Consider the following 25,054-nt stretch of genomic DNA (forward strand, 5'->3'; position numbering starts at 1 on the left):
GCTGAAAGGGTTTGCAACCCCATGGGAAGAACAACAATATCAACTATCTACCCACTCAGAGCTCCCAGGGACTAAAACACCAACCAATGAGCACACATGGAGAGACCCATGGCTCCCGTTGCATATGTAACAGAGGATGGCCTTGTCTGGCATCAGTGGGAGAAGAGGACTTTGGTCTAGTAAAGGCAAGTTTTCCCAGTTTAGGGGAATGCCAAGGTGCTGAAGTGGGAATAGATGGTTGGGAGATGAAACATCATTATGGAAGCAAGGGGAAGGGAGATGAGAATGAGGGAGGAAGAGAGATGGGAATGGGGGGAAAGGGGATAACATTTGAAATGTAAACACAGAGAATATGCAATGAAATTGATAAAAAAAAAAGAATCAACTAGTAGGCTTTCTGGGAAGTAAGGGGATTTGCTTTTGTTCTGTGAGGTGAGGTGGAAGAACTTAGAGAAGATGTTCAGAGCATGATATTCACTATTCTTTCTGGGTCTCAGTTTTTCCACCTGTAAATTGGGCCCAAGAGCTGTTGCCTCCCAGGGTAGGTAGAGGATCCAGTATGATATGGGAGGATGGTGTAAACTGTGAATGCCTGTCTACAGGTGAAGGACCTTTAGTTCTCATGAACAAGGTGAAGGGGTCTATGTGTTCGGTCACTAAGGGACAAGGGAGCACATGCCTTAGCACTGACAAACCAGCAGACATCTGGTTGACCAATCTGGGAGGCAACTCTGACTTTCCCAAGACAGAATCAACCTGAAAAGTTGGACTCTTAGAACAGCCCACACCCAGGTAAATGCAGGACAGTTAGGGTGTCTGAGGAGCCTTCTCTGCTAGGCAAGAGGCTGAAGGGACGCCAGTGGTGATTTAGTGGAGTGTGTGGTGAGGAGAGGGAAACAAGGGCCTATCTTCAGGGCAACATGTGACTTCCCACCACTGCCAAGGCTCAGCACGACCTCTGGAAGAAAGTTCTCCAGCCAGGCAAGTTCTGTCTACCCGCTCAGGGCAGCTGCTGGGGCTCACTTTCTGGGTATGATTTAGGAAGAATCTGGCCTGAGCTGTGTGTGGACATGCTCCAACCATTGGGGTAGGTCCCAGAGCTCTGGGGCATGGAGCATGTGTGTGTGTGTGTGTGTGTGTGTGTGTGTGTGTGTGTGTGAGTTGAACCTAGAATCCATCACATGGGAAGCCATGCTGTAGCACTGAGAATTGCACAGGCCCCTCTGGGACAGCCGAGGAGGCTGCAGTGGAGAGACTGAAGGTTGGGTCTTCCAGTCTTAGCAGAAGCAGGCCACTGGGCTGATCTGGCTGGAGAAGGCATGGAGCTGTCTGGATTGGAGGTAAGGTGAGGGATACATGGAGAATGATGACTGTCCCTGGCAGGGACCTTGGTCCAGAAGGTCCTACAGCATCCCAGAACCCTTAATGCCCTTGAGCTTTCAGCCAGGACTCATTCAGGACCTTTGCTAGAAGCGCCCATTTATCACCCCCTGGGACCTTGGGGACCTTGCTCTAGCGTGGAAGCAGGAGTAGGCCCTTTGGAAGGGGTTCTCCGAAGACCCAGCCAGGATCACATCGAGGGCTGGAGACATACGATGTGGGTCACCGTGGTCACCACAGATACTGGTGGCGATGGCAGGGGCTGTGGTGGGCAGGGTGGAGGCGGGGCACCTTGTGGGAGCTGAGCAGGGCCCAGTGGCAGCTATAGTGTGTCCACAGGGCTGGGACACAACTGGCCCGGTGCGAGGCTGCTCCTGGCCTCTCGTGGTGCGGCTCAAGGGTTGTCATCTCTCTGAGACTGGGGCGAGGACCCAGGCCCACCGAGCAGCCCGGAGTCAATGTCCAGCCTCCCGATTTGGCGGGAGACTAGAACGCAGCCCTAGCCGTGTCCCCTGCGCCGCCTGCACACCTAGCCGGTTTCAGGGTGCGGGACTCAGGGGCGATGTCACCGAGCAATGTGCGGCCCCAGCTTCGCGCGTCTGCCACTGGGGGAACACACGGGGTGGGTGTGGTGGGAAAGCAGAGGAGGGCGAGGGTGGCCCCGCGGGTCAGTTGGGCAGTGGGGAGGCTGCGGCCCGAGCGCACGCGAGACAGGTGGTGCGGGTGGGCAGCGGGGAGGGCGTCTGGCGGCAAGCATCCGGCTCGGCCCGCCCCTCCCCCGCCTTACTGTGGCTCTGACACTTGTCAGATGAGAGCAATGGGCTAATTTTATCTGACTGGGTCTCAGCAGGAAACCGACATTGAAGCTCGGGTAGTTCTTCCGGGCAATGGGCCCGGGAGGCCTGAAGCTGGGAGCGGAGGGGGAGGGTGTGGAGCGCCTCGGTTCGGGTGGGGGGCGTGGTGGCTCCTTTCCTGTCCACTAGAGGACCTAATTTTGGCGCCAATATTGGTATGTTACAGGCAAATGAGCCCAGAGGAGGAAAAGACATACTCTTTTGCAAAAACGATAGTACAAATTCCTTCTGTGTCTTAATCATTGTGTCTCATTCTGTTCCTGCCATACCTTAAGTTCTGGGGCTCTGCAACGTGCCAGACACACAGCACGTCCCTGGGAAACACTGCTGATACTGCTATGACCAGAAAGTCCCGCCAAGAAGCTGTGTGTCTGGTGACCGCTAGAGAGAGCTGAAAGGCAAAGCATCTAAAGAAAGGCCTTTGAAGCACAACTTTCTCAATCCTTAGGGGAGAAGGTATTCAAACCCCCGACCCCCCCCCCCTTTTTTTTGTTCTCCTGAGCTCTTTACTACTGCTATGTTTCAGCTTATCAGAATTTCACAACTTGCTTCAAGCTTCTTGTTTTGAGTAGCGCCCACTCTCTTCTGGTACCAGCTGTCAGACACTGGGGATTTGTAATTCCTGTCAGCTGGCCTGCTCTGTTTCTTTGGAGAAGTAGTAGGGAGCTGCGGCTGCAGACATGAAAAGGCCCCCGGGGTGGGGGAGAGCATATGCTCGTAAAAAATTATGGGATTTCTACAGCTTTGAAATCTAATGATCCTTAGTGATCAAACACAGACTGAGTCCTCAGGGGTTGGGGGTTCAGGAGGAGGCACAGAAGGGGCAGAAAATCTTGGGTGAGAGAGCTTGGGGTCTGGCATCGGGACAGAGTAATTAGCCTTAGTGGGAGATGAGGAGGCCAGCAGCCCAAGGGTGTCTGCATTGAGCAAGGAGAAACAAGAATAGCCAAGAACTGGGTGGTTAACCATCCTTTCCCAAAGGATACCAGCTCTTTGTCTTTGTTCCTTCTCTGTCCAGTCCAGGGACAGAGGGAGCTGGATTTTATTTGTACCTCTTGGGTGGTTGGGAGTGGAAGAACATTGGTGGAGTCAGGTTTTCAAGGCCGAAGCTTCATAAAGGTCTAGAGTGTCTGGGAGAGAAAAGAGCAGGGCTGGGCGCAGTGAGGATAATGGTCAAGAGATGAAATATGCTGAAAGGGAAGTTTTGCTCAACTTTTAGCTTTGCTCTGTGCCGGTCCTGCTGATACTCCTTCGAAAATGAGCATGCTACAGAATTGGTGAATGGAGCAAACAAGTTCTTTAGCTCTCTTTGTTCCCGACAAACTGTGGATCTGTGAGAAGCCCTTCCTAGGCCTCACATTCCCCATTTAAAATCAAGATAAAATGGAGGGAGACTTTAAGGTTGCTCTTGGCTTAGACAGGCTCATCTCTCTCATGTATCACCTTTCATTCCAGACTGTGCCTGTTGGGTTGTGTAACTGAGCCATGCTAACATCATTAAGTAACCCAGCAATAAAATAAAGGAAGACAGATGGCAGGCCATTGTATTTGTGAATTTTCAGTGTGGCACTTTTCTCTCGAGGTGGTAGCACAACCTTGACAGGGCCTCCGACCTAACTCAGCTAGTGCAATGTTCTCATCTTGTGATGTAACCACGGTTCCCATTAAAGAGGACCATGCAGAATTTCAATCTGAAACAGCTTTCCCCCAGTCTCTCTTCCACTGTCAGCTTTCTGAGTGCAGAGAGCCAGGCAGAAATCCTGTTTGGAATGAAACTTCAACTGTGAAGCCGAATTCCCTGCTGTTAATCAGGTTAAAAACAATTATGCCCTTGTAGAAAACGCACATACTCAAACCAAACGTTTAGATCTGTTTATTTTGTTCCAAACCCCTTGAGGATTTAAATGTCCCAGGTCTCAAGCTCTGAAATTTTGTTCGTTCTCTTAGTTTTTAACTGTGATGCCTAAGAGACTGCTTCCTACTCTAAATATTAATACTGTGCTGCTTTGGCCAAACAACTTTCTCTCAGAAAGCACACGAGCCCACTCGTGCACACACACATTCGTGCACACACACATTTGTGACAAAAGTAAATTGACATCCTGCCAATGTTAGGTGACACCTGAATGGGCAGATCTGGGACCTGGGAATGTCTTTCCTTCATCTGGAGAGAATCGAGTGGCAGCCTGACTCTTAAGAGCTATCCAGCCATGAGCAACAAAGGAGGCCCTGCCACAATTTCTGCCCCCTACCCCCTGAGTGCTCTGGAGGGGTGGGGCAAGGAGAAATGGAAGTGGAGGCATTGTTGCTCCAGTATTTTCAATGGCCTCTCCTGTGAGTCACAGGGCTCCTGGGGTCCAGCTTCTCCTGTTCCACAGATGCTTGAGTTGACAAAACAGTAACTCCACCCCTTTCTGTCCTCAGAGCCAAGAACCAATGGGCTTTCCTTTGGGGAGTTGATAAGAGCTGGATTTGGACCAGCAGAGGGGGGGCTCAGGACATTGGCCTTGAATGAAACATCAGAGGCCAACTATGCCCCAGCTGCCTGTTAGTAACGGAAAAACTCATGTGTGGGGACCATTGTATTCTTTGGAGCCCCTCAGAGCAACCTCATCTTCCTGGCCTTGGGATGACCCTGGCTTGGGATAGCAAGTTATTGTTGGGTCCAAGTAACAGCCAGGATGCCTGGCAAAAAGATGATGAAAGGTTGGGTACAGGAACACGATAAACGAAGGCCTAGAGAGAGGAAAGAAAGATTTAGATAGATAGATAGATAGATAGATAGATAGATAGATAGATAGGGAGGCTGAGTTCCTACTGAGGTGAGCTGTACAACTGGACGAGGCTGGCAGTGCCCTTTGCCTCTGGCCAGGGGCACTTGGAATGTGCTTCAGTAAAACTGTTGCCCAGAGCCTGGGTGTAGGAAAGTATCTGGCACCAACTTCAAAGGGATGATGGTGGTCCAGAGCCTTTTTCTGGCACCTATAATGGCCACTCAGCAGAGTGGTCCAGGATGCCCAGAATGGGTGGCAAAGGCTAGGGTGGCTTCCCCTTCTGAAAAGAAATTGTCCAACCCCCATGTGCAGCTGCTGCCTATGTCTTTTGGGGATCCAGGTACAGAATGAGGTTTCCCCCCCCAAAACAGTTCATTTCTTGGCCTGGTCCAGGTAGAAAAATATTGACCTGTTATGAAAAATGAGAGTTGGAGGAGTTGGTCCTTCCCCGAGTCATTAACCATAGTACCTCCTCCAATGCCAGTACGATGTCGTCATTCCTTCTATGTTTGATGAGATGAGAGGATTTTCTTCACATTTGCCAGGTGGCTACAAGGATGGGAAACTGGGAAGGCCTCTTGGTTAATCTGTCAAAATCACTGACTGGTACATGGAACTCTGTAGTGTTTAAGGTCCCATCCCTATATGATAGCCTGCTCTTCCAGTCTGTATCGGTTTGGGCCCAGAAGTGAGATGTAGCCCAGCCTGAGGTGAGCAGTATTAATGCTAATATTAGGGATTGTCTGGGCCAAAATGAAGTGGATTGGCCCAAGGTCTGGGTTCTTCCTTTCTCCAAGCACCTATGTGTCTATAACAGTAATAAAAAGGAATAGAGGGGAAGAAAATGGAGAGGACACAGTAGACAGAAAATAAAAGGAAAGGAAAAGGGAAGTAGACAGTTAACCAACCATATGATGGGGTGCCGCAGAGCTCTCAGGAGCTTCAGTGAAGAACAAGGCTCCTGGGTCTCCTTTGGCCCTCCTTCCCACAACTTCCAAATGGCTCCCAAGGATGGATGGCAACAAGTTCCTCAGCAAAAAGAGGCTTGGGTCTCTCCCACTGGGTTTCAGGGACACAGTAGCACCTTTGGCAGTTGATTGTAGTGGGTGACTAACAAGCTGGGGCCAGAGGTCCCATCCCTGTCCTCCCCCCGAAGAGTTAGAAAGTATATGGGGAAGATCCAAAGGCCAGGGGGGTGATCCCATGCTTTCCCAGATCCTGGGAGAAAAGCCTGGCAAGTTTCAAAGCATTCATGGGGAGAATTTGGTTAATGAGTTTGGAACACCGAGAGAGCATTGGCTCAGAGGAGATGGTCAGGTGGCTGAAATGCTGTGTGCACAGGTTTGGGAACAAGTGTGCTGGTGGCAAAAATGTAAATGCTGAGCAGGGTAGGATGGAGGGGTGGGGTGAGGGGGAGGTGCCCACAATGGCAAGACAGAGGCATTAAATGGGCTCTTCAGGAGTTGGGGAGCCTGGCAGAAGTTCTCCGTTGGGGTCCGGATCATGGGACAGCATCTTATCCTTGCTGGAATCTCTCTGCTCTTTCTTAAACATCTTTTGATGCATCAGAGGGACGAAGAAAAGGATCACAGCCCCAATGATTGGAGGGACACCCGCAAAGTAGAAGGCCACATGGTAGTCACCAAAGCAGTTTCGAAGCAGGCCTGAAAGGGTCAAGAGACATGAGCTTAGTTTAGCTTTTCCCTGCAACCTAGAAGCACCGTTTGTCCTCTTCTGAGTGTGTGTGTGGGCATTCTAGTGTTTCTCAAGAGCGTTGGCCTATGCTGCTCTGATTCAGAGCCTCTCTCAACTTCCCCTCAACTCATTACCAAAGAAACCAAATGAAGCTTCTCTTTAAAGTTTCTGTGTCTGTCTTCCATTAAGCTACCTGTCACCTTTCAGTCACTCCTAGGACTGGTGCTACAAAGGAACTGAGTTCAAAAGTCTCAAGAGAATGGTTCAGGATGCAAGTCCTCAGCTCTGCTCTCTCCACCTTTGTTCTGTCCACATTTTATTGTGTGTGTGATGTGTGAGCTGGTGTTTGCAGGAAATCCCTGAAAAGAAGACAAAGTTCTTTCTCTCTTCACTGGTTTTCTGGTTTCTGGTGCTCCTTACGTATTCATTATGTCCTTCTGGGAAGGTGAACAGAGAAATTTGGAGGCTGAGCTGTCACTCCAGCATTTTGCCCATCCTAGACTCTTTCCTAAATTAAATCTCTACTATGGTTTCATTCCATAACCGGTAGGTGAAGAGCAGGAAGTGCAAGGTGTGTATAACTTTTGGTAAAATCAGGGGCAACTTTTGCTTTTTACCTCTTCTTTTACCTAGCTACCCTGAAATTAACCACTTGACTGTGGTAGAGAGAAGGTTGGACTACAGGCAGCGTAACATGTAAAGTACAAGTGCTTGAGTGGCTATACCAGGAAGACGAAGACTTTGAGGCCAGCTTAGTCTACCTAGTGAGTTTCAGGTCAGCCTACACTACACAGTGACTGAGAAAGCTGACCACACTTTCCTCTCTAGTGTCTGGAAGGAACCAGGCTGCCTACAGTGAAATCCTAGGGAAACATATACAGCTCTGAACAATCCTTGCCCATCTTCCATGAGGAGTTTCATGCACCCCAACAAGAATGTTTATACAGAAAATCAGAGGGAGAGAGGTCTCAAGCAGAGGTACTCCAAAGAGCTAAGGCTCCTGAAAGGAAAACGAGACTCGTACCTTCCTCAGACATTAGCCTCACCTGCAATGGGGGGCCCAGCAATCATTGGCAGGGCCATCATGCCCAGGAGGTAGCCAATGGCCTGTGAGGCCTGCATGGGTCCCACCAGCTCAAATGCAATGGGAGCCATGATGGTGATGAAGAAGCCGTCACATAGGCCCAGGAAGAGGCAGACAACGATAAGGCCCCCGAAGTCCCGGCACAGGGGGATCATCATGGACATCAAGCCGAGGAGCAGAAACGAGAGGACCTAGAGAAACAAGAACCTCAAATCACATTTCTTTTCTAAGATCTTCATTTCCATAATCTGCAAAATGAGACTGCGCGGGGTGTCAGCTGAGAGCAGTTAGAGTGTAGTTTCAATGTGCTCAAGCCCCGTCTAAGTTCTTCTCGGAGGGATTCTTGTCTTTAAGAAAGGCCAGCCCTATTTAGCTAAATCTAGCAGAATGTTTAAAAAGTTGTGAGAGTGGGGAGGCATTGCCTTGCCCATAGCCAAAGAAGTTGGTCTTTGCAATGGATCCTGAGAGGAAGGGAGATAAATTAGTGTTTTTTCTGTCTGATCCTGAGACAGGGTCTGAGATCAAGCTATATTGGTGTTTTCAGATCACGTAAGGCATGAAAGAGGAAGGGAGGAGGTGAGGAAGGCTTGCATGATGATTAGATTGGAGTTTTGATGCAAAGTGCAGCTTATTAAAATGGAGCAGTCAATGTCCATCTTTGTTTAGGTAGAAATGTTTAGGAAATACATTAGTCTGAGAGAGACCACTGGAACTTCACTCAGATTTTCTTATGCTTTAGGATATAGGCCATATTTTCTGTCCCAGGTAAGTCAGGCATTTCGGCTCTAGGAAGCTCTGGACGTGGCTACTTAGAAAAGGCAACAGAGAGGCTGTGCAAGGGAAGCTACTAAGCTAATAGAAGGGTATCTGTGGAGACCAAAAGTGGCCCAGGAATAGAGCAGCCCAGGGACACTGGCTAGTACGGTGAATTCTTTGGGCTGAGCAAAATTACTTCAAACCAAAGAACCTGTCTTTCTAGGGACTAGGTTTCTTTTTCTTCTGGAAACTTCCCCCTTCCGACCCACTCTGGTTTTTAATTAAGGTCATTTGCAATCAGTGTCTGTGAGCTAGACTGAAGCCTTAGACTGTGGGCATAGAGAGGAGACCCCATTCCCAACTCACTGCAGCTGGGCAAGCCAGGTCATCTCAGGGCCAGAACTAAGACCTGATCTGTTTATTAAGGAGTTAGGATGCCTGAGGATTTTCCAAAGGCCCACAGTTGACCAATAGGCAGGAAAACATAGCCAGGAATACACAGAAAAACACAAATCAAATCTATTTCATGCCCTACAGATTTTCTGTGTTGTTGCTGACAGTGATTTTGTTAGGGTATTACCTGCTTTGATGGACATTTAGAATGTCTTTGTTGGGAGATTTTGAACTTGTTCCAGGCCATTTTGAGGTAGTTACATAGAAGCTAGTAATGCAAACTGAGTCACCTGCTTCTCCTTTAGGAGGTTCACAAACAACCGTGAGCTAAAACCAGACTCACTCATCAATCAAGCCGAGTATGGCAGTTAACAGTTAATACAATTCTATACAACAAAAGCCCCCATTAACAGATCTTAATCAGCTGAAATTGCTAACTGATATATCTAGATCTCTCTCATTATTCTCCAGTAGGCCATGTCAAGGTTTGGAAATTTATAATCCCTCCTTGAACTGGAACTCAGGCTTCAAAAAATGACCCCAAATGAGGTCATTTAGACTATTTCCATTTCCTTTTAACAGGCTATTCAGGAACTAGATGCCTGGCACATTGGTTGGCTTTACAAACGGTAGAGAGAAGTGTAGGCTTTCCTGGGTGGCTCTTGAGCATCTGAAGCTATGTGCAGTCCTTGTCAGCCATGCTGGTGCTCTTGTATCTTCCTCAGAGAGTGAAAGAGGCAGAAGGTTCCTGTGATGAAGAATCTTGAAAAACTGGAATAAAACCTGAATGCACAATTTCAAAAAGTGTGTGTGTGTGTGTGTGTGTGTGTGTGTGTTAGAGAGAGAGAGAGAGAGAGAGAGAGAGAGAGAGAGAGAGAGAGAGAGAGAGAGACAGACAGACAATGAGCATGAGCATCTACTGGAGGTCAGAGTGTTGGTTCTCTCTTCCCACCTTCATGTTGGTTCTGAGGTTGAACTCAGGTTGTCAGGCTTTGCGTGGCAAACACCTTTACTGACTGAGCCATCTTGCTGTCCCCCACCTTCTTTTTGTTATTGCCAAACTTTTAAAAACATGGGTTCTCATAATTAAACCCAGGTCCTTATCCTTACAAGGAAAGCAGTTTACTGACTGAACCACACCCACCACAGCCCCAAACCCTCTAAATTCATAAAACAAGGGAGTTAGCCTATAAGGGGATGGAGATGTCTCAGCTGTGTGCTAATGTTATATTATTCCAAGTGCTGAAACTGGATCATGTAAGAGGAAGAAAAACGAGGAAAGTCAGCAGGAGTCCTGGGTTCTACCTAGCTTAGCCTCTAATTAGCTGTACCTCCTTATCCCTTAGAAGTCTAGCTGCATAGCAGAGAGCAAAAACAGCACAGACTTTGCCTCTCTGCTGGGCTCTGTGGTGAGAAGCATGCGAGCTTCCACACTAGGTTGCTGCCTTGCTGCAAGAGAGAGTTCTGGCTCAATGCCAGCTTATTCTCATTTTCTAAACTCGCTGGCATTGTGAAGCTGCTAATCCTGGTAGGGAAGACTCATGGTGGGGGACACATAAAAGAGACTGGGGGAGCACATGATACACCTATGCCAAAAAAGCCATTGAGATAAAGCACTTGCTGATATTTGCACAAGAACTAAACATTTCATAATTGGTTTATCCCAGTCACAAACTCATAGATTGACCTCAGGCAGTTCATTTATCTCTTAGACTTGGGCCTGCCACCCATAATTTAGAGAAAGATAGGAGTGCTGCTTAGCTTTCTGTAAACTTGACAAAAGCTAAGGTTATCTAAGAAGAGGGAACCTTAATTGAGAAAATGTCCCCATCAGATTTGCTTTTAGGCAAGCTTATGGGATATTTTCTTGATTGAGGATTGATGGAGAAAGGCCCAGCCCACTATGTGTGATGTCATTCTTGGGCAGATAGTCTTGGGTTCTATAAGAAAGCAGGATAAGCAAGGCAGTGAGCAGTACTCTTGCACATCCTCTGTTTCAGCTTCTGCCTCCAAGTTCCTGCCCTGACTTCCATTCATGATAGACTGACTGTATGCCTTAAGATGAAGTAAACTTTCTCCTCCCCAAGGTGCTTTTGGTTATGGTGTTTATTTCATCAGTAGACAGCAAACTAGGACAAAAGTATGAGAACCATGCTGCACGTGAGTTCAGCTTTGCCACTTCTGTGGAAGAAGCCTGTCTCTCAGTTTCTCCTTCAGTGTGATGCTAGGTTGGCCTGGGTAGACTACAAGGGAACTCATAACTCTGAGGAAGCTCTCCACCAGCTCTTGCAATTAGTAATCAAATTCTACATGACAATTAATCATATCCTTATTTATGACACATGATGGTATTAAGGCACTTGGCACTGCCAAAGGCCATGGAATCCATATTACAAATAGGGATTTTTAGAAGTACTTTTAGGGCATTCTCAGGAGAGAAGTGAGTTCAAACTCAGCTTCTTTTTCTTTCTTTCTTTCTTTTTCTTTATTTTATGTATGTGAGTACACTGTCACAATCATCAGACACATCAGAAGAAGGCATCAGATCCTATTACAGATGGTTGTGAGCCACCATGTGGTTGCTGGGATTTGAACTCAGGACCTCTGGAAGAGCAGTCAGTGCTCTTAACTGCTGAGCCATCTCTCCAGCCCCCAAACTCAGCTTCTTTCTGGTGGGTAATTTGTGATTGCGTGTGTTCTATGGCTGCCTTTGCTCTTCCACAGGCTTTTCAGTCTGGCATCTCTTGGCAAGTCCAGTTGCAGGAACAGAACCATGAGCCAGACCAGGAAGGCATTAGTGCTTTTAAGCAGGCCAAAATTGCCTACATTCTAACCAGACCAAACTTATGTCACACAAAAAAGGATCACTAGAATATCATTAGGGTGGCCACTGCCCACAATGTGAGGAAACCTGTATCACCATCGAAAGGACTAAACTGGGCCACCTCTCTACATGTTTTGATGTATGGGAAGAATTATTTTAACTGTACAAGTAAGGACAGTGAGAACTAGAAAGAATGATGTTTGGCCTTTTGTGGCATGATTTTAGTGTCCAGTGGTAGGAGACATTTCCAGTTTCTTTATTTGTTTTAGAAAATATCTTTCTATGTAGTCCTGGCTGTCCTGGAACTTGCTGTGTAGACCAGAGTGGCCTTGAACTCACAGAGATCTGACTGTCTCTGTCTGGGATGGCACTTCAGAGCCAGTGCCTGATGCTAAGTAGCTCTAGAAATGTGAGAGGTAATGGACCTTGCCTAACAAGGCACTCGACTATAGAGTGCTTTAGATATCAAGATAACAATTAAACAAATTTTAGCAATGAAACAAATCCTTACTTTGGGGACATATCCAACTCGTGGCCTGAGTTTTCTGTTTTCATTTTCCCGGCTATTGTTAATACAGAAGTACCTGTTATATGTTCTGCAAGGCTCCAGTTCTCCCAGAATCCTTCCTCTATGCTATGCAGGAAGGAGAACAAGGATGAAAGTCTTTAAAAGCAGGGGAAACTGAGGTCCAGGCAATTTGATTATCTACCATGTGCAAAGCTGGAACCCAGACAACTGCAGTGGCTCACCATCCATCCTCTCCCAGAGTCCAGGGAATGACCTATCGTGGGCCAGTGGACACTCACCTGCAGGTATATCTTCTTAAGTCCAGGGATGGAGTCACTGATGTGGCCTGAGACGAGACGACCGAGGCCTGATGTAGCTCCAATACACACCAAGAGCACCCAGGTCTCCTTGATCTCCTTGAACTTATCTTCCACATATTTCATCTGAAAAGCATAACACCAGGACCCCCCAGAGCAGGAGGAAAAAGAGGAACTGACTGGTTAAATATTGGAACATCTGGGATTATCTGCTACTCACTTTCCTGGACAAGGAGAAGATCCTCTGATTGAAGCCCCCCGCTTATTCTATCAATTACACAGTCTACTTATGCTAGAATCTCTGGAACGTGGGCTTTGAGAAGCAGTTGACAGGGCTAGGCACTTCCAAGTTCTGAAAGCCCTGACAGGACAAGCTACTAAGAAAATCTAGATATTCTTCTATGATATTCCCATGCAATGGCTTAAAATGAAGAGGCTGAGATAGCAGGTCACTAGGAGATAAGGGTCTACTTTTTCAGTGTGCTTTAAGGAAATACGAGGTCTATAGGCTAGGGATTAGCTCAGTGATAAACCACATGCTTAGTAGGGACAAGACTCTGTGTTTTGCCTCCAACATGTGCATACATATAAAACCACACAGTCTGTATAGAACTGTTGGTCCTACAACTAACAGTTCTGTGGCCAAGGGGCTCTAAAATTTCAAAAATTGTCACTATAGTAAAAAAGATTCCTACACACGAATCTAGAGCATTTCTATCTATGCTATTTTCTCAGCAGAATCATTTGAGCACAGGAAGCAGCATGCCTCAGAATGGTCTTTACACACCATGCCCTGGGTCATCTGAACCGCCCTTCCAGTGACTTATCCTCTGAAATTCATCTATTCATTTAAACCTTTTGTTTTCATGACTAGGCATTAAACTTATTGCGGATGCTAAGCAAACATTCTACCACTGATTTACGTCTGTAGTGCCCCCTACCCACTTTTATTTAATTTGAGCCACACTTTTGATAAGTTTCCCAGACTGGATTGAATTTATTCTGTAGTTCAGACAGGCCTTAAATTTGAGATCCCTTTTGTCAACCTCCTGGGTATGTGGGATTTCACATTTGCACTACCAAGCCTGGTTTCTATCTAAACTTTTATCATGGGAGAAGCCATGGCTAATGGGCCTTGTCCTAAGGAACTACCTTCATTTCCCACTTAAGTTCTCTTTGAACTCACGCTCTTTACTTCTCTGCCAATCGCCAATCACTGTTTTGTTTCTTTAGTCTTTGTTCCCTTTTTTGTTTATTTGTTTTGAGAAAGAATCTTGCTGGCTGGCATCAAACTCACAGCAACCCTCCAACCTCAGTCACCCAATGCTGAGACTAAAGGCCTGAGCTCCCACGCTCAGCTCTGCTTGTTCCCTTTTCCAAAGCTCTGCCCTTTCAATGTCCTCCGCCCCCACCCTTTGGACTCCAGGTAGGTTGAGGTCAGCTTCTTCCTCACCAGATGTACGTAGGGGACGAAGTAACCAAGAGCAGCAGCAGCGATCCCGAAGGCCCAGATGCGGTAGGTGCGCTGGCGGAATACACGCATGTTGAAGTACTTTCTGAACTGAACCAGAAAGCGCTGTCGCAGGGTGTGGGCACCTCTCTTGCTTGGGGTGTCCTGGGAGCTGGGCAGGAGGGGCCGGTAGGTGAGCGAGAGCAGTGTAAGAACAAACATGAAGGTACTCAGCACCTGGAAGGTTTGGGCCAGCTTGATTTTATCCCCCAGCATTTTGATGAGGAAGGGAAAGGACATGGAGAAGATGCTACTTCCAGCAGACACCACACCATTGGCTAGACCTAGGCGACGTTGAAAGTAGTGGCCCAGGATGACGAGTGATGGTTGAAAGGCGAATGAGCAGCCACAACCAAACAGAATCCCATAGGTGAAGTAGCGCAGGCTTAGGGAGCTGTGGAGAGACACCAAGAGCTATTTTCAGCAGCCTGAAAGCAATTTACCTGCCTTCTTTGTTCTTGGAAACCTCCATTCCTCCACCTTTACCTAGAGCCATACTCGCCACCAACATGTAGAGCAGATAGGGAACCTCTGAACCCCACTTTGCAGATGGGGGAATGCAGAGGCAGTTTGCCTAAAGTAACTCCAGATCAAAAATGCTTGACTTGTTGTTGTTGTTGCTTACTTTTGCTGTTTGTTTTTGGCTTTTCTTAGACAGGTTTTCTCTGTGTAGCTCTGGCTGTCTTGGAACTGCTCTGTAGAATAGGCTGACCTTGAAATTAAAGATTTGCTTGCCTCTGCCTCCTGACTGCTGGAATTAAAGACATGCACCACCACTGCCCAGCATGGTGGTTTTTTTTTTTTTTTTTTTTTGTTTTGAGACAGAGTTTTTCTGTGTAGGCCTGGCAATCCTGGTACTTACTTTGTAGACCAGGCTGGCCTTGAATTCAACAGATCCACCTGCCTCTGCCTCCCATGTGCTGGGATTAAAAATGTGAGCTACGGGCTGGAGAGATGGCTCAGCGGTTAAAAGCACTGACTGCTCTTCCAGAGGTCCCGAGTTCAAATCTCAGCAACCACATGGTGGCTCACGACCATCTGTAATGGGATCTGATGCCCTCTTCTGGTATGTCTGAAGACAGCTACAGTGTACTCATATAAATATAATAAATGAATCTTTTTTAAAAAAGTGTGAGCTACTGTTCCGGGCAGCCTTCAGTTCTTTATGATTAATCAACTGAGGAGGACTGTGAGGTCAGACTCAAGTGGGAAAAAGGACATAATTAACACTCCAGTTAGACTAAAAGCAAGAGCATGCTCTGTTAATATGTGACAGTTCTTCCTAGTGTGCCCTCTTGATCAAGAGTAAAGTTGCTTGTCCAGACATTTAAAAAAATGCTTGGCCTTGGGACACTTGTGGTAGTACACACCTGTAATCCCAGCACTCAGAAGGCTAAGACAATAGGGTAGCCTGAGCTACACAGCAAGTCTCTGTCTCATTAAAAAAAAAATAAAGCTAGGATTTCAATCCAGATCAGTGTGATTATACCATCCCATGAGAGAGGATTAGGGGGAAAAGCGAATGAATGAAAGAAAACCAGAATCAAGCTTTTCAATGGCTAGCTGAGAGGCTGCAAGGAGTCAGTCTGTGCCGTAGGAACATTAGTTTTACCTTGCTTCTTACCTAGATACTACGAGTAGACTTGGGGACCAAAGCTTCATTCTAAATAACAACAAAGGTCTGCAAAGAGCCAAGGCTCTGGTCTTGGAAGGCTGAGCTGTTCTTTTGGTGTGTCAGTATTTTCAGGGCCCTTAATATTTCAGGGACTGGCTAATGATCTCAGGAGAACTTCCTTTTTCTTCGTCTTTGCCCAAGGTTGAGAGAGCCCAAGCTCTCTGTGTACAGGTGGTATACACAGGGACTGTGAGTTAAAGAGTCCCTTTAGTTTCCAGAATCCTGTCTCCATCACTGCACACGATTTGGATTAGTTCCCTCAGAGTAAGTAGTCTTCTCGATTGACAGGAAGGCAAGCCTCAAGTTATGGGCCTAGCCCAGAAAGACAGGTTGTTGCTTAAAACTCTTAGGCCCTGCTCTGCTACAGGCCTCTGTAACAGAAGGCAGTGTTAGAAGGGGAAAGGCCACAGGCAGGTCAGTTTGGCTAGCCATCTGCCCTCACACAATACTGGTACAACCCAGTGGACATTTGTTTTCTTTTTGATGCTCCCATATATTTTGCAATAGTTCTTATCTGGCCATTAAACTAACCAATGACCTTGTTCTTCAGACACAGACCCGGCTTTTATACTGAAAACTTGGATTTATGCTGCCCTGGCAGTGGCCCTTTGATTCCAAGAACTATCATCACTGTTGCCTTCGATCTACTCTTATTTGCTGGACACAAATAGGGTTTAGTTTCAAACAGGTTGTTTTTACTTGGCACTTATGGCTAAGGTGATTGTTTTGCTTCTGTCGGACTCCTTGGGTCTTCTCCCATTCAATTCTGGGTATCTTATGGCATTGGCCCAGGCTTAAGACCTTATCTAAAGGATAGGAGCTAGTCTTAAGAAAGTAGTCCTGGGGGAAACATGGGATTCAGTTTCAGGGCACTGTAAGATGAACGTTTCTAACCGGGCTCCAGGATGGAAAGCTTTGATAGTTCTTCCTCAAGGCTCATCGGTGCTGCCTGTGATCTGCCCTGTTCCAATCATTCAAAAGGACCTAGAGCTCTGATTCTGACACAATAGGAATGGCAGTGACTTGAAGTTCTAGCCACAAGCAGAATCATGTTCTTCCCTCTGGACATGAAACCATCCAGAGAGTTTCTTGGCTCTGAAAATGTTCTTATGGAAAGAGCAAACAGAATAGGGGCCCATGGCCTAGAGAGAAAAATGCCTTCTCCAGTGGGCTGAGATAAGAATGCCATCTAAGTGCACTTCCCTCCTGTGCCACAGCCCATGTGGGCTGCAAAGGAAATGAGATCCTTATGTTGCTAATTTGTTTACACTTTGCTGTGCTCTGCCTGCAGAAACATGGCTCTGCTATGTAGCACTTAAACTAGAGATACTTCAAAGGCCTAGCTCATTCCCACAAGAGTCTGGTACCAGTTTCCTGGGAGGGGGAATGAGGCTGACCACCAGAAGGGTTCTCTGAAAGTCTGGAGTTGCTGTCTTAGGAGGACTGAGAAGGTTCCAGGCAGGATATAGCTTCCCCTCTCCCTTGTCCTAGTTGGATGGATTGGAACCAAGACACTACTACAAGCCAAATCTAAGTTCTGGAGGGTATTCTGGGCAGCCGGAAATGCTTTAGTCATTAAGACAGTTGGCTCACCCCCCATGGGGCCAGCTGAGATAGAACATGAGTCTCATTCTCCACTGTGTATGGAAACTTAAGCCCAGAGAACCACAGCCTTCTCTGGGGAGTCCTACTCAGAGAGCAAGGCTCTTTCAAGTGAGCTCAGCCTCCATTGCAGACATGTCACTGTGGCCATGCTCGGGTTTCCAGGCCATCGATCTTTTATATCAGTGCAGGAAGACTGGAAGAAGAGGCGCCACAACTTACAGTGTGTCTGGCAGGAAGTCCCCAGACTTGGTTAGGAAGCTCACCATTCTCTCGCTGTAATTGGGCCTTTATTCTTGTTCAGGGCTAACAGGAAAGGAGGCAGAAATACATCTGTAGCCTTCTCACCTAGCACTACCAAATCTCGGGATCAGTGCGTCTAAGATTTAAGTTTTAGCTGGGTTGCTGGGGTTTAGGTTTGTACTTCAGTGGAGAATGTTGCTAAACATCCTTCCCATGCCCAAGACGTGAGGATCCCTCTGTGTCTGGCTCACTTTTTTTTTTTTTTTTTTAGAGCCAGAGACACCCAGAAAAGGGCCAGACATGTTAACCAGCCATATGCTCGGAGGATATGGTTTTCAGCTGAAGATTCATTTGAAAATGCTACATTTTCACATTAGCCCAAGTGAGCCCAAGATTACTTCAGAAAGGAAAGGCAAGGTTATGTGAGATGTGTGCCACTTTAGAGGTGAACATGGAGAGATCCCTTAAAGATATAGAAAGTGAGGCCCAGACAGCAAAAGATGCACAATTCAATGGTCAAAGCAGGACTGAAGCTGAGATCTATAAGCCACTAGGTTTAGACTCCTCACAACATTTTGGAACTTTGGGTCTTTTGGGGGATGGGCATTATTCATTGCATATGTACCCTACAGACTCCAGATAAAATAAGTTGCTTTGGATTCTGAATCTTAGGGGGAAGATCTTTGAGGGCCCTCCATGGCCAGGGTCACAGAGGATCCTGGAATAACAACGGTGCTCATAGCTACAGCCCCATGAAAGAAGCCAATTCTTAGCCTTGGAAAAGTAGCCAGCGACCGAGGCCTTACCTGGTGAAGGAGCTGGTGTGAAGACCAATGAAAGCAACAGCAGCCCCGGTGGTGGCGGTGATCCGGCAGCCCAAACGGTCAGTGAATATACTCACAATGGGAGAACAGAAGAAGATCATGCCCATGGCGAGGGCTCCGACCCAGGCTGCACAGAAAAGGAGCACAGAGACACCGCGAGTTACTGAGCTGTCTGGTGATGCACCACCGCCTCAGTTGTCCCGCCTTTCCGAGGTTATACAGAGGCGAAATATGAAACAGGATCCAAATGTGGGTGCTGAAACTGGACTAGTCAATTCTGTAACAGAAGGCGGGGATACTAGGCCACATATGGAGCTTCAGAAATTTAGATGCTTGGGTTTAAGGGTGAAGAGGGTGCAGGGTAAGCTTTAGGATTTAGACAGGCTTGTCTCAGTCCTTGGAGCAGAAATATAAATGCTAAAAATCTTAATTCGAAGATTAAGGAGCGGGAAAAGATCACAGCTTAAAAAAAAAAAAAGCCTTCTAGAATTTCACTAGAAAATAGAATATATTCAGGGGGCCATTTGAAGATTTTCAGAGATGCTATGTAAGATGGCCGTGGAAGCCACGTGCTGAAGTTCATCAACAAAGCCTACGTTTGGCAAATCTCTAACCTTCAAACTCACAATAAGTTTATCTTCTTTTAGAGGATGCATATCTGTGCCAATCCTCACTGAGGACTGGTGCCCTTTTACTCACATTCTTCCAGCCCATTTCCCCTTGCTCAGCCCTCAGAAGGAGAGCCCAAGTTTTTTGTTTGTTTAAAAGCTGTTATCGGGTTTCATCTTGAGCCTTTCTCTTCTAGGTTAAATAATCTTAGTTCTTTTAAACGTTTCTTTTCAGCTTCAATTTACTTTTGTAACTCTGTAATTATTTTTAGAGTCCTTCTCTGAACTCGTTCCAAGACTTCATCATCATCATCAAAAAGCATTCACCAAGTGTCACCTGAGCAAGGGTGCTGGGCCAGTTTCTTTCTCCTTCCAAGTGAACAACCCCGAGTGAGCCAGAGGGAAGGGCCACTCCACTGTGTGTGCCTGCCTGTGCCTTGTACTTTAGCACCAAATAAGCCGTTCTCAGGAATCATCTTTATTTACTAGGCTGCTATTCTGAGCTCTAGCTGTCTGGTTTCAAAAATCCTGGTCCAGGAAAGCAGGGCATCGGGACTTACATGTATGCCAGTTTCACCTATTATGATATGTGGGACCTTGAGAAATCACACAATGCTTCCATAATCAAATTTCCCACTTATGTGGAGTGTGGATTAAAATTCTTGTTGTGCTTTTCCCAAAGTGTTCCCTTGGCAATACTGGGGACTGAACACAAGGATTCATCATGCTAGGGAAGTGCTGAACCACTCAGCCACAGTACCAGCTCAGTCCCCAAAGTACTTTCAAATAAAATAATGATCACATGTAACTGTATGTAGAAGAGAGAGTTGGAGCTATACTGTATAGAAAAATCAATGCAACATGGGTCATAGACTTAAAATGCAAAACTGTAAAACTTCTGGAAGGCATTGTAGGAGAAAATAATTTGTGTAAACAAAGATCTCATACAATGTTCATATAAAGTATAGTCTATAAGTAAAACATTGGTACACTAGGCTTCATCAAAACTTAAAACTTATCCTTAGATAACTAACCAAACAACCACGGTCTGATGTAGCCCAAGCTGGCCAGGAACTAACCACCTCTCCCAACCAGTGTATACAATTCTGCCTTGAATGACCTTAGTCTGGGGGAGGGGCTAGAGAATATAGATGGGGCAGCTGAAGGGAGGGGTTTTTGTCTACACAGCCAGTAAGAAGCCATCATTCCTGATGGGTGCAGGCCTTTCTGTGTGTTTTCTTTAAAGTGTCCTATGTTCCTGTCTACTCCCTCACCCACTGCAAGTAATAAATTGATTTGTTCTCCGGTGGAGGAATCTTACTTCAGTTTGTCAGTGGAACCTTAACAAAGGGGATAGACATTATTTACTTCTCTTCCAGGGAAGGAATCTTGTAAACATGGGGCTATAAATCTGCATTATTACATTTAGCTTAAAACTTCTGTGCTTAAAAAAAAAAAAAAAGTCATGATGGCCAAACAGATGGCTCAGCCAGGAAAAACATTTGCTTCCCAAGCCTGATGATTTGGATTCCCCGAACTCATGTAAAAATTGGACACCGTGTCAGTTGTTTGTAATTCTGTATTCTTCTACAGTAAGATGGGAGGAGAACCTCCTGAAGTTCGTGAGCTGGCTAGCACAGAGAGTGTGCACCACAGCCACAAACAACAGAGGAAAGCCTGCATCAGACAAGATGGAGGGTAAGGACTGACAGCCAGAGCTGTCCTCTGACATCCACATGCGTGCGTCCTCACACACAAGTATGTACACACACCACACAGATACAGAATCAATATTAAAAGTTACAAAAGTGAAAAGGCAGATAACAGATTAGAAAAATGTTTGTAGCATATATATCTGGCAAAATATATATCTAGCACACATGTTTGAGCAGATTATCACAATTCAACAGGAAGAATGCAAAGAATTCAATTTAAAACAGAGACAAAAGTCTTGGACGTTCATCATACACACAAAACAAATACTAATTAAGCCCATGAGAAGTTGATAAATATCTTTAATCAGTTAAGAAATGCATATTAAAACTACAATATAAGCCAGGAATGGGCTGGTAAATACCTGTAATCCGAGAACTTGGAAAGCTGAGGTAGGAAGATTAAGAATTCAACGCCACTCTGGGCCACATGGTAAGACCTATTCTCAGAACACCAAAACCAACCAACCAAACACACAGGAAACCTCACAATGAGACATCCCTTACATATCCACAAAGAAGACTGCCTATGAAATGATAATACCATTGGGAGGATATAGAGGAGCTGGAAATCTCATACATGGCTGGTGGGAATGGAGAATTGTATATACACTTTGGAAAATAGCCTGATGACTTCTTGTGAAGTCAATCATGCACTTAACATATTCCGCTGAAATCCTACAATACCCTATATCTAGGGATGAAGGTACAATTCAGAGACGGAGTCACTATGTAGCATGTGCCAGGTCCTGGGTTTGATGCTTAGTACTACAGTGGGGGGACAAAATTCAAAACAATCCGATGACCCTAGTTATCTATAATTATAGTATGTTCTTTTTATAATTGCTAAGAACTGACAAGAATTCAAATATACTGGTAAAAGAATAAACAAATGCATATATGTTAATAAAGCAAAATGCAGCACACCCACAGATAGTAATGAGCCAGTGATCCACACAGCAACTTGGACAGTTCTCAAAGGCATTATGCTAAATAAAAGAAGATAAACACAAATGACCCCACTCAGGACATTCTAGAAAAGACAAAATTATGGGGACATAAAAACAAAGAGAAGAAGGTGAGATTTATTAGAGACAGGCACAAAGGAACATTTTGGAGTGACTGTGTTGGTACTTTTTCAAGGTTGTTGTGACTCTTTTCTGAGCAAACTGCCATCTTGGGGCATTTAGTTGCATCCTCTTGGAAAAGATCATCCCAGCTGTGCATGTCAATGTTTTATGCCCCAGCACAGAGGGGTAGAGAGGTACATGTAGTGAGAATTTTGGAATTTTAGTTTGTTTAAAAATACAGAAATAGTATAAGAGTGTGCTTTTCTTTTACTTCCAGGTGTAGAGATGTGGCACTGCTTTAGACTGTCCACAGCAGCTCATTCTGATTTGCCTTATGCTCTAGCAGAGATACAGTTTTACCAGCTGTAGAGAGTTTTTGCAGTTGTGTGACATTTGGAATTCTGGGAAATTTTCAGAGGGTGGGGTGGGTGGCTTTTGACCATTCAGGAGGGCTGGTTGTAGTTTGTTGATAGTCGTGCTCAAAGAAGAAACAAAAGAAGAAAGAAATTAGATTCAGGGATCTTTCTCCCTCTTCCTCCCTCCCTCCCTCTCCCCCCTTTCTTTCTCCCCCTCCATTTCCTATTCTTTCTCTCCTATCTAGTGATAGGGGATGAAATGGGGGTGATAAAAGATGGCAAACTGAAGAACTCATAAAGTAGCAAAGTCCAGCTACCGGGACATGAGAGTCTCACTGGAGTATCCTGCTTCTTACTACCTGTTGTACACAATGCTACCTCAATTGCCCGTGGCCTGATGGAGCAAAAATAAATGGGTACAGCCATATAGCTCCATCTATGTGGCTGTGGAAAAGTCCTCATTTTTGTTGCATAAGCTTTTCCTGTTGTGGGAAGAGCACTCACACTTCTGTAAGTAATTCCTCATCTATGCTCTACAAGGAAGCCCAATAAACTTACTGATTTCCCAGAATGATTTAGGTAGGCTCATGTCTTGGTTTATCGTTAGAAGCCAAGGAAAGGGGGTAGATATTATTTATGTTTCACCATTGGAAGGAATTTTAGCAACAATGGTTCAGTGGTAGTGTGCATTAGCATGTTTGAGAATATTAAAAACTGAGCACATAAAAGTGTGACTATTTTCACATGTAAAAATATACCTCTAAATCTTACACTGATTTTCAAGGGGGCAGAGACTCAGTGGAAAGAGTACTTGTCTGGCATGAATGAGGTCCTAGATTCAGTTCCTGACACTAAAAGTGGCAGGAAAGGAAAGCAGGGTGTATCCCTTTGAGATATTACTTGGAGTATATATTATGTATGTATACATACATACTGTTCTATCCTGATTTAAAAATACCTCAGTTGTGCTGTGAAGAAGAAAAGAACCTATTAATTCAGAAAGTCATCTGTAACTGAATACCTACAGTACAGTGAAAACTGAGAACCAGACTTATAAAATATCCTTTATACAGTTCAAGGAAGTTTACACTTTATTTGACATAACTTTAAAAATTAATTTAAATTTCAAAAACTTAAAAAGTTGAAACAATAAGTGATTTACAGAGACCAGTCAAGACAGCTCAGAGGGTTCCATTAATCATTTTCCTAATTTTCCTTTATGTAACTGTAGTACAATATTAAAATGAGGAAACCGACAGTGGTGTGATACATGCTAATAGTATGTATCCTTTTATTATGTAAAGATTTCTATCACAATTAAGATGTACAACTATTTCAACATCACAAAGACTCTTCTTTTTACCATCTATTTATAGTCATGCCAGATGTTCTTGCCACCATCTCTGACTCCTAGCAACACCTACTCACTTGTTTTGTGTCTTCATAAAATTTTTATTTTAAGAAAGTTATATAAGCTGAGCATTGCGACACAATACTTGTCATCCTAGCACTTGAGATTTGAAGGAAGGAGGATCAGGAGTTCAAGGTCAGCTTAGGTTACATACTGAGTACAAGCTCTGCCTGCTATACATGAGACTCTGTCTCAAAAACTTAAAAATACTAAAATGAAAATAAAATGTGATATATATTCAGAATCATCTCTCCCTGTCTTACTCATCTCTCAAAGAATTACTATCTAAAGTCACCATCTAAAACATTAAAAAAGTACAAAAGTTAAATCCCAATCATCCAATCTATAAACGGACCAATGAACTAAATAGTTTTCAAAGGAAGAAATATAAGCAATGAATAAACAGTTGAAAGTAAGAAATAATGACACGAGCCTGTAATTCCCACCCTTGTGAGGTGGAAGGAGGAGGATTAGGAGCCCAGACTCACTCTCAGGTACATAGTGAGCTAGAGGGGAAACCAAGACTTGATTGAAGAACCTCTCACCACCAACAGCAACAAAAAGAAACTTGAAACTCGTTCATCATTGTTAGCAATCAAGGGGGTGCAAACTCAAATAGCTTGGAGATTTCACCTTACTCTAATCAGAATGACCACTATCTATTCCGAAAATAAACAAATCCTGGAGAGCATATGGGGACAGGAGCACCTACAAACTGCTGGTGGGAATGTAAATTGTTGCACATAGCATGGGAATTTGTATGGATGTTTTTCCAAACCCTAAAAATTAGTCTGCAATATAACCCATATACCATTCCTGGGCATATGTCCAATTGACTCTAAGCCAACATATCACAGAGAGACTTGCACATCCATGTTTATTGTTCTAATATCTAGGAAACGGAACCAGCATAGATGTCCATCAACAGAATGGATAAAAAATGTGATACTTATACTCATTAGAATTTTATTCAGTCTTAAAGAAAAAAAGAATGGAACTGAAAATGTTTATGGTATGTGAAATAAATCGGATATGGAAAACACAAAAACCATCATGACCTGCAGGGCTGGGACTTGACTTGACTAGGGGCAGTGAAGGAGTGAAGAAAAGACAGGCAAACACATATGCATATAAAAAAGCTGGGGTTGGGTGGGCTTTGTGCATTCTGATGGAGATGCACAAGCTATTGAAGCAGTCCAGAACCCCAATGAATTGATTACATGTAGCACAGAAGGGAGGAGTCAGCTAGTCTCTTAGGAGATCTCTGCAAGTGAGCAGTGTTCCACTGTAAACACCTGAGAGGAGGGGTTTGCATGTTTAGTTGGTGGCAGGAACCTGGGAGAGCGGAGGGGGGGGCATAAAAATGAGGTGGGCGAAAGCTTCATGCAATAGCTAAGTTTATTCAGAGTATTAGGCAATTTATGCCCTGACAGCTAAGAAGAATCACATGAGCGAGGT

At 45.2% G+C, this 25,054-nt stretch overlaps 1 protein-coding gene across 1 annotated transcript in view; it reads right to left on the reverse strand.

Annotated features, from left to right (window-relative positions):
- Nucleotides 1-4,115: 4,115 nt before the first annotated feature.
- The window catches only part of SLC16A2 (solute carrier family 16 member 2), a 110,321-nt gene continuing 89,382 nt past the window's right edge, over nucleotides 4,116-25,054 (reverse strand). The window contains exons 2-6 of the mRNA XM_080910913.1: nucleotides 18,422-18,566; nucleotides 14,039-14,489; nucleotides 12,568-12,711; nucleotides 7,750-7,978; nucleotides 4,116-6,672 (exon numbers count right to left, since the gene is read on the reverse strand). Coding sequence (XP_080767039.1) covers nucleotides 6,452-6,672; nucleotides 7,750-7,978; nucleotides 12,568-12,711; nucleotides 14,039-14,489; nucleotides 18,422-18,566 — 1,190 coding nt within the window. The 3' untranslated portion in view covers nucleotides 4,116-6,451. The remainder of the gene's footprint in view (nucleotides 6,673-7,749; nucleotides 7,979-12,567; nucleotides 12,712-14,038; nucleotides 14,490-18,421; nucleotides 18,567-25,054) is intronic.

This window comes from Micromys minutus, assembly GCF_963924665.1.
Source record: "Micromys minutus genome assembly, chromosome: X".
Lineage (NCBI taxonomy): Eukaryota > Metazoa > Chordata > Mammalia > Rodentia > Muridae > Micromys > Micromys minutus.